The sequence below is a fragment of the Amphiura filiformis genome, chromosome 7 (genome assembly GCF_039555335.1).
Source record: "Amphiura filiformis chromosome 7, Afil_fr2py, whole genome shotgun sequence".
NCBI lineage: Eukaryota > Metazoa > Echinodermata > Ophiuroidea > Amphilepidida > Amphiuridae > Amphiura > Amphiura filiformis.
In genome coordinates this window covers 59,472,025-59,481,982 of record NC_092634.1, presented here as the reverse complement: position 1 = coordinate 59,481,982, position 9,958 = coordinate 59,472,025, and the positions used below count along the sequence as shown (strand labels likewise).

The 9,958-nt window shown below is 39.0% G+C and overlaps 1 protein-coding gene across 1 annotated transcript; it reads right to left on the bottom strand.

Annotated features, from left to right (window-relative positions):
* Positions 1-202: 202 nt before the first annotated feature.
* Positions 203-8,783, bottom strand: LOC140157973 (uncharacterized). The gene is made up of 4 exons (XM_072181222.1): positions 8,748-8,783; positions 8,001-8,618; positions 6,057-7,052; positions 203-265 (listed from the first exon to the last, which is right to left on the bottom strand). Exons 1-4 carry the CDS (start codon positions 8,781-8,783, stop codon positions 203-205), a joined length of 1,713 nt encoding a protein of 570 aa, XP_072037323.1.
* Between the last annotated feature and the right edge of the window lie 1,175 nt (positions 8,784-9,958).

Genomic DNA, 9,958 nt, shown 5'->3' with positions numbered 1-9,958 from the left:
AGCTTATAAATGTCGGTAATTCCATTATAAATCAGTGTCGGTAATTAAATTAGGAATTAGTCACATTTATGAGTGCTTGAAAGTGATGCCATTGTATGTTATACGTAAGTTTTAAAGAATATGATTTTCCAAATATATCAGGTCACCTTCCTTTAATATGGGACTATTGGTATTGAGTAGTCTACTTACATGCATGTAATTATCATGGATTTGGAGAGTTGTTTGATATAGCTGGTGAAACCGCGAAGATGCCTACAGTAGATGCCTACAATAGTCAAACAATTTATTAAAAACAAAACAAGACAATGTATTTCATGTCACTGATATGTAAACCTATATTATGCAAATAAAACCTTTACTAAAAAACAAAACAATACTGCATCAGTCAGGTTTGTCTTCTTACTGTTTCATTGTGTTACAAAGATAAAGGCTATATTACAAATTACATCCATCCAATTTGACCATTGCAGGTTTTCTTGCACTAGAATGCACTTGAAACAAGGCCATTGTCTAAGTCAGTGGCGTAGTGTGAGTAATCCTATTGGGGGGGACGACCATGATTGGGGGGACACTGGGCCTGATTGGGTCATTTGGGTGTACAAGCTGTGTTTCGCTAATTTTCCCATGGGATTCATCAGGCAAGCACGACAACACCAAGTCACTTATTACCATTCTGAGTGTTCTTTAAAACATTTTAGAGATTAGATTTAATTTGATAAATAGCCAGGATTTGCACATTGAATACTCACAAAATCACATGTTAATGCAGTACTGGTTTGGAAGATTGAATTTTGGAGTCGCCCAGGGGTTTGCAAATTTCAAGACCAGTAAAACTGCTGGTCATTATTAGATGTGACACAAATATCTATAAAATTGTGCAGTTTTTACTAGCAATCCCCCCAGGAGGCACAGGCTGACATACAACATTGAAAATCAGTTTAGGGCTGTGCAATAATTACGAGGGTTATTTCCGAATGGCCCGCCAAAAATTGCTTGCCCCCCACTCGTCCCGCCAAAAATCGCTTGCCCCCCCCGCCCCCCAAAAAATCTTGTCCCCCCCCCCCCCTTGAGCATGCAACATTTTTTGGATCCCAATTTGCAAACCTAAAAATGGTCTAGAAACCAGTATATGTTGCGAGTGGAGCGAGCTGGAAAGTTTTCATTATTAAAGTGTTTCTGTATTGTTTTGCCAAGCACTTTTAGAGCATTTTAATTAAAAAGGCGCCCCATGAATGTGTGCCAAAAATCGCTTGCCCCCTCCCCTCTCGGCTTGTCAAAAATCATAATTATTTATTGCACAGCCCCTTACAGCATTTATTCAATAAGTGTCAACCTCGGCCCCGACCCTCGCACTCTGTGCATCCGCGGGTATTCATGCTTGTCGGTGAACTTTAAAAACACCCCCTTTTGCATCTCATTTCGCGAAGTTTTTAGGGGAAAAACACCCCTTTTTTTAGCAATTTCGCAAATTATTTGCCCTTCGACAATACCCCTATTTTCGCTAAAATGCAAACAATATTTCTAATACCCTTTTTTGGCAGAAACGCGTAGGCTGCTCGATGAAAATACCCTTTTTTAATTTCGCGAACACATGGTTTGAAAAAACTCCCCTTTTTTGTGTGTTTTGCGAATCGCGTTTCTTCATCTGAAAACACCCCTATTTCGCGAAATTTTCGAAGAGCATGAATACCCGCGGAAAAAAATCCACTTTTTCAAAATCAGCACCCCCCCAAAAAAAATCCTCGCTACGGGCCTGAATATCACACATCAACATAACACCCCACAACCTGATGATCAATTCTTAACCCCACAATACTACAACGTTATACAACTGCAAATAATAGTGCTAACTCGCCACATTTTAAGTTGAACTCTCCAATAAAGATCCTCTCCACTCTCCACATAGTAAATGGGTCATTTAGTTTTGGTGGTGTGCGCCCGTGAGAAATTGGTGACAGTCTCTCCATACCAACAAACCGCGCCATGATCCAAACGAAACGTCGTACACACTGGCAAGCGAGTCTAGTCGTGTCGGTGATCTTTCTTGAGTTTGATTTTAATTTTTTATTATAATTAATTAATTACAAATATATGAAAGTTTCAACAGAAAGGATTCCAGCACAAGATACGGTAAGCACGATTTGTCAATTGTTTCATCATTTAGTAGTAGGCCTACCACATACTAACTCAGGTTTTCGGAATCAAAATGGTACACTTTTATTTTAAAGCCCGGGAGTTAAGCTTAAAGGAGTATTTCGTGATCCTAAAATCCACTACATTGAAAATGTACAGTAGCCTTGTGTAAAATCTCCAATTAATCGGCAGATATTACCCATAATGCACCATGATCTGGAATTGCGAATGGGCTAATAGCAAATGCCGATAGCTTCACATTCGAGGCTAGAGCTCATTGTTATCAAAATCTAGTAGCAGGGAGGGTTCGATTTAGAGGCGTTTTACATGCACTGATCAATCTGAGACGAATATGCATGCATGTAATATTGGTTCTGCGCATGTAAAGTATGCCTGTGCATTTCCATGATTCCCTCCCGGCCCTCCTGTCATATTCATAGAGAATGCGGATACTTCCACATGCTTCAATATATCTGGTTCCATACAGCAATACGCAGTATTGCTGTCTGGTAAGCAGGTACGAATTGAGACGTTGTGAATTGAGACATCGGAGCCGGTCAAACACAGAGGACTAGCCTACATCCCGTATCCTACTATCACTCAAACAAGCAAATCTCTTCACGAATTCACTCACCTTGCGATCCTACATCATCAGTTGAAACAAACATCTAAGTTTCCAAAACAACTTTGTCATTCCTCAAAACTACAAGTAACTTCATTAATAAAAATTGAAATCATACTATTACCCGTTATTGAAAATTTTGTTCGATTTATGTGAACCAAAAGAACGCACGAGTCGAGTTCAGTTTACCAAAATGGTAGCTCCTGCCTCCTGGTCACCTCAGATATGACGTCAGTATCAAGCTGCTTATTAAACGGTGGATCGGATTGGTTGAAATCAACGCCACGTTTTTGACCTTACAGGGGTCAGAGATATGCATATTCATGTATGAAAACAGCGATGCGGATATAGTATCATCACCGAGAACTGAGAATTGCGACATTTTCGATGTTTGTACCGGGGAATTTCAGACACGGAGACTCCGCGGAGATTTCGAAAAATTCGTCCAAGAAAGGTAACCAAAGGGTTGGGGATCGCATTTTTAACTATCACTAAATGTTTCGGAATTGAGGTCGGCTAAAAAGTAGACAGTTTCGGGGACTGTAATTGGTGTAGATGTCACATTTTGAACAGTGAGCGATAAGTGACCAATTTCATGCTCAGCACAAGTGACTACACAGGGTAATGCTTCAATGGAGGATCAATATTTCAACCCCATTCCCTCCTGGTGACAGATTTTCCCCAGTTGAATAAGCTGCATCAAGTATTACTGTCTGTTCAATTAGCTTAGATTCTTGAATTTTTTAGATATTTGAAAAAATAAAAAATTGTGGTCAAAGTCATCAAAGAAAAGTGTTAGCACAGCCTAGTAAACGTGATTTATACTTTTCAAATTCTAAAGTTCAATTTAAAACCCCGTTTCTTTTCAATTTTGGTCTTTTCCCGCGATATTTTTATAAAAAGCCGTAGAACGTCGGGTACCATAAACTTTTTGGAATCAATCCATTTAGAGCAATGGGGACGAATGTCATAATACGATGAGATAGTATTTATTCGACCATCCACATCAGGAAGAATTGTCCAACAAAATAGCTATTTGCCAGTAGGCCTACATGAGTATGACTAAATTGTGTTGAAACCCTACTATTGAAACATTACGTTATTATTTATGAACTAAGGTTTTCTAAAATAGGCCCAGCTTATGTAAATACATTCCTTGTGTATTTTTTTTATTTTTTTATTTATTTATTTATTTATTTATTTATTTATTTATTTATTTATTTATTTATTGATTGATTGATTGATTGATTGATTGATTGATTGATTGATTGATTGATTGATTGATTGAATGGGTCTGAGAAGGTGTAGGGCCTAGGCCTATTATAAAACTACACATTTATTTTCAATTTGTTATTTCGTTTTGTTTGTTGAATACAAACTATACAAACAATCAGGTTACAGAAAACAATTCTTGTAAAGTCACTGTATCTGAAAATGTCAAGCGAATGCTGATATTCTTGGGAAGGAATGATGATGGTATTTAAACAAAACTCAATTTACATTGTAAACCAGTTGAAATAACAACGAAATCATGATTTTAATGTCATTGTTTAGGAACTAAATAATGCTCAGAATAATGTTATGATGCATAAAACGTAATCGCGCTAGATAATTTCGTGTAACAAAAACCGGTGGACCATCATCAACTATAGAACCTATCCAATAACCTAAATGGTATAACAATTGAAATGGCAGGACAGATTTGTGGACAGATTGCTTTGCTAAATTGGATAGGGTCTATGCCCTAAGTTGAGAATGGACCGTCCCACTTGATTGGTAAAAAGGTCGCAAACCCTTTTGGTGGACCCAAGTAACTGCCTAAAATGAAGCAAAATTGAAAAGAAATGGGGATTTTACTTGAACTTTGGAATTTGAAAAGTGTAAATCACGCTAGGTCTAAGGTTGTGCTAACACTTTTCTTTGATGACTTGATGCCACAATTTTTTATTTTTTCAAATATCTTAAAAATTCAAGAATCTAAGCTAATTGAACAGACAGTAGCAACACAATATCTGATTGGTTTGAACAATCGTACCACCAGCGGTCGAATTCGATGGTATCGCATCGCATTTTGCGATGCAATTTCCATCAACTGCTATGCACTTTTCCAAAATGCATCGCTAAAAGTGCTATACATAAATTTGAGCTAAATTTCACGTCGCATTTGCCTCAAAAGTCCCCCAATGCATCGCTATTTGCGAGCCAAATTCCGCGACACGTCGCATTTACCTCAAAACACATCTGGATGATCTGGAATTCCCCGAAAATCAAAAACATCATGCAGTCGGTATTTGCTGTATATGCTGTATTCCGTTGCAAAAATAAGACAAAGCAATGTTGGGTACCATATTGCAGAATCGTTTGTTGTGGTTGATTGCTTATGTCATGCTTATGTTTACTAGCGTTACTCCCCCCAATTATGCGAGAGAATGTCGCCATTGCACGCACTAACTATATACACAAAATCATAACACGTGTTCCTGGTGAAGGGAGTTGTAACCAAAACCATAAGATCAGCGACCTTCGGAAGCTCGCAATATTTTTACGGGGATGAGATAATGTCGAGATAATGTTGAACAAAAATTAGGTGAAGAGTTTACTGAAGACCTAATCTGGTTTTATCGTTTTTGAAGGTTTTTTCATCTGTGGTATTTTTGCTGTTCTTTATGGTCATGGAGCGACTTTACCAGGTTTGCAAAATTGCAACATTATTTTTCAATGCTCATTCCTCACGGTAAAAGTATAGGCCTACCCTTTTTCAAATGCTATGATCCTGCTTCGTGCATATAATTATATTTGCTAATTGCCCTCAAACTCTGCCCTCAAGCGTGACATGTGATCGTCTGGGGGCTTAGATTCGCTACCCAAATACAAATATTGCATCGCAAAATGCTACGCATTTTTCTTTTTTTGCATAGCAAAATAACTGCTATGCAAAATTTGGAAACTGCTATACAAACATGTGTTTTGCATCGCACAAACAGTTATGCAAAAACATTGACTGAATTCGAACACTGCGTACCACACCACATGTTAATCAAGCGCACTGTTGCCAGTGTGTGATTCAGCAAAGTGAAATTGGTCTTTTAAAAACTTTGCTCTTGAAGATTCAGACAAGTCTTCCAAAATAAATGTTGGCAAACTTCAACAGAAAGTGTATGCTTACTTGCTTATTTCGGGTGGTTTTCCTGAACCACGACAGCTCTCCATATCCTCCTGTCCTGCATCGCCGTTCCCAGGTCAGATGCTTCCAATCCAGTGTCTTGCTTGAGTATATCTACATATGTAAGGGGTGGTCTACCAGGGTTTCTCCTTGTAGAACGCCAGCTACGATGTCAAACAGCTCAGTTTCACCATCAGGGGAGATCACTTTGGCTCTGGTTTTCTTGTATGTCCTGTCAATGGCATCCACAAGTTGTTTTGGTATCCCATAGGCTCTGAGGATTTGTAGCATCTTGCCTCGGTGAATAGTGTCGAAGGCTTTTCGGAAGTCAATGAATGTTATAATGGCTGGTAGATTTTTGGCCTTCACTCCTTCTAGTATCCTTCTAAGAGCCAGTATGTGGCTGACAGTAGTTCTTCCCACTCTGAAGCCATTCTGGTTGTTTCTCAGAAGTACGTCAACTTTGAGTCTTATCCTGTTTAGTATCAACCTATTGAAGGTTTTGGCCACTATTGAGGATAGGCTGATGCCACAGTAATTACCTCCTTGACTTAGGTCTCCTGACTTTGGTATTGGGATTATGTTAAGAATAGACCACTGATCAGGCATTCTTTCTTTCAGCAATGCATCGTTGCAAAATCCTAGCACCAGGTCATCTAGGTCACATCTCTTTAAGACTTCTGGTGTGATGCCGTCTTCTCCACTACTCTTTCCTTCTGTTGATGTCTTTGCCTTTGTGTATTCTTCATGGCTAAAAGGACCAACCTCAATCGTGAGATCATCTGTGATGGGCTCTATCGTATCATCTTCTCCCTCTACATTTGGGCAACTTCCTAGTAGGTCTTTGAAGTGATGATACCAGTTGCTAACCCTTTCCATCTGAGTGTCTCCTTTCAGCTGACCCCTCATTGATGATTTTCTTCCTGTAATGTCATTAATCAGTCTCCAACTCTGACTGTGTTTACAATTGTCATGAGCCATTTCAACTTCTCTCAGCTTGATGTTGAGATCATCCTCTATTGCCTGATTATAGGCTCCTGCTAGATCAGACTTAGCCTGATTATAACTGAGCCTGTTGTCTTCGGTTGTGCATTCTTGATTATGTCTCATAAGCCTTCTTGATGTTCTGTCTTGCTGTTGTTACTCTGTGCAGGGCTCGAAAAAATGTTAATTTCCCGGGAAGCAAGCTAAATTTCCCACAACTTATAGCATATTTTTAAATATCTAATAAAGAACTTTGGGAATAGGACTCGCTAAATATTTTAACCGGCGAGGTAGGTACCAGGAATAATCACACGGCTTGGTAGATGCGTCTTGGTTCACTCGTCTCGACTAGTCCCTCAGATTGGTATTCGGTTCATCGTCTCTTCATCATAGGCCTGAGTAGGGGCGCTAATATAAAGTTCTTCATAGAACCAGAGGTTCAACCAGGGACTTATTGAGGCTTTTAGAATCAGCCAAGCACGATTATTATCACACAAACATGAAGACAATCAAAACCCAATTTACTGTTAATTAAGTTATATTTATTACTTACTACATCTTCTTCATTCGGTATAAAACTTTATATTAAAACTAACAAGAGAACTAGGAGTAGAACAAACTCCATTATCCAGTAATAATTAGCGAGAATTGTACTCGCTCTAAACTAAGAAGTTGTTTTCAAATCTTGACGCACACGGAGAGTTTATGAAGAGATGTTAACCATCTGAGTGAATGCCACAGACTACAATTCATTCTCAGTTTGCGTCGTACACAAGACATTCGTTCACAAAAGACCATTGTGACGTTTAACGATAGTCAAATCGAAATGATACGAGAGAGTGATCTCACTCGAGGTGAATGACACCATAGTTTTGAATAAATAAATAAATTAAAATAGAAGGCACGGGCTATAAAATAATATATCGCCACAACAAATACAACAAAGACAGTATTTGCCTCCAAATACCAGAAATTCCCTCCAAACACCAGAATTTCCCTCCAAACACTAACATTTCCTGGGAATGAGATTCCCAAATTCCCCACTTTTTCGAGCCTGTGATCACTTGAGAAGCACGCCTTCCTGATTTTCTTTCTAACAGGGATGATCTTCTCTGTTGCTTCTGCAGTGGCGCTTATGAATCTCTCATATCGCTCGGTTGCATTTTCATTGATGTCTTCTAGAGGCTGGAATCTGTTGCGTACCTCAATTGCGTATTGCTGCTGTAGCTTGTTGTTTGAACACAGTACCCTCCAGTCGTAGTGTTTCTTTTTTGACAAAGCCTTGCTCTTTCTTAGACTTAGCCTGATCCTTGCAGAAACGATCCTATGATCAGATCTTATGCTGGAAAAGGTGCTATAAGCTTCAGCGTTCAGCAAGCTGTTCTTCCACTTTTTCCGAATCAGGACATAGTCCAGTTGATATTTGCTTCCCGTAGGGCTCATGTACGTCCACAGCTTTCCATTCCTCTTTCGGAAGTAGGTATTAGCAATTATGAGGTTTTTCTCTATTGCCAAATCTACCATATACTTTCCATTTCTGTTGGTTGTGTCATGATAGGTATAACTTGCATCTCCAGTTCCTACTATAACAAGGACATTGTGAGCTGGTATGGAATCGATGGCTCTTCTTAAGTTGTCATAGTGTGCTTCAATGTTGTCTTCATTGTCCACGTTAGTTGGACAATAGGTAACTATTACTGTTGTTGCTGGGTTACCCTGAAAGTTGGCAGCCAGTATAATGTGTTTAAAAAGTAGCTCATATTGATTCGTATCATACAATATTAATTGCAAAGGTATCGATGTAGAGCAATCTTAGGGACAGTGCTGGAAAAATGGTTCACATACCATTGTATACCCAACTCTATTTATACTGTATGCCATCTTTATAGAGTACCCAATCAAGCCACAGTTTCTCATCAAAGTGTTTGCAGTCAGCAACATTATTGCGGTCAAAATTTATATTCAGAAGTTTGTTTATATTTGATTTTGTAGAAAAACATGTCTTTTGTAATATCTGTCACTGTCACAGTCCCAATGATTTTACGTGCTTCCTTCATATCAAACAAGAAAGCCAAACTTGACAAAAAGTTACATGCATTGCAGCAGCCTCCCTGCCATCGCCTTAAAAACATTCCCCTGGATTCTTCATCAGATCACCCCCCCCCTGCATCCTGCATACAATATCCTGTATCCTTTCAACACCCCATGTATCTTTTGTAGTTTCCACCTGCATCCTTACAGTACCACCAGCATCCTTGCAGTATCCTGCCTGGATCCTTGCCGTGTCCTCTGCATTCCTTATAGCATCCTCCCTAGCCCTACATCCTTACAGCAGCATCCTTGCATCATATTACAGCATCATCCCTGCAATCTTATATCGTCTAAGTGCATCCCCCATTCCTCCCTGCATCCAATTTCATGGACTGTCTGCTGGAATTTGCAGAAAAGCATTAAATAGCTCTTCTGGAGCCTTAAAGGAGAGCTGTTAAAGGAGAGCTCTGTGGTTTGAAATCAACAAGCTTACTCTTAACATTAAGAAAACTAAGTACATGGTTTTTGGAACAAATCATCTCTCAGAGCAGTAGAGAGCGATTGCTCTCTCTCTCTCTCCTCATAAGGCAGTCCTTGCAATTTTGATTTAAGAAACTTGTGACAACAATTATTATTAATTTTGATTATTTTTCTTCTTTGATTAATTTCTTTTAGGTCGATTTCAAAGCAGTATCTATTTAAACCAGGTATGATCAAGATGGCACAGAAAGCATCAGGACAGGAGTTCATTGAGCACAAGACCAACGTCGTTGCCAACATTGGTGAGCATTTCAATAATGCAGACATCAGTGATGTGACTTTGACAGTTAAAAAACGGATATTTCATGCACACAGGTTTGTCCTAGCAACACAAAGCAAAGTTTTCTTGACTATGATGATGGGTGAAAACTGGAGAGAATCTGAAGAAAAGAAGATCACACTACAAGAATCACCTGAAGGAGAGGCAGCTTTCTCTGATTTCTTGAGGTTTTTGTACACAGGGACACTGACACTGACTATTGATA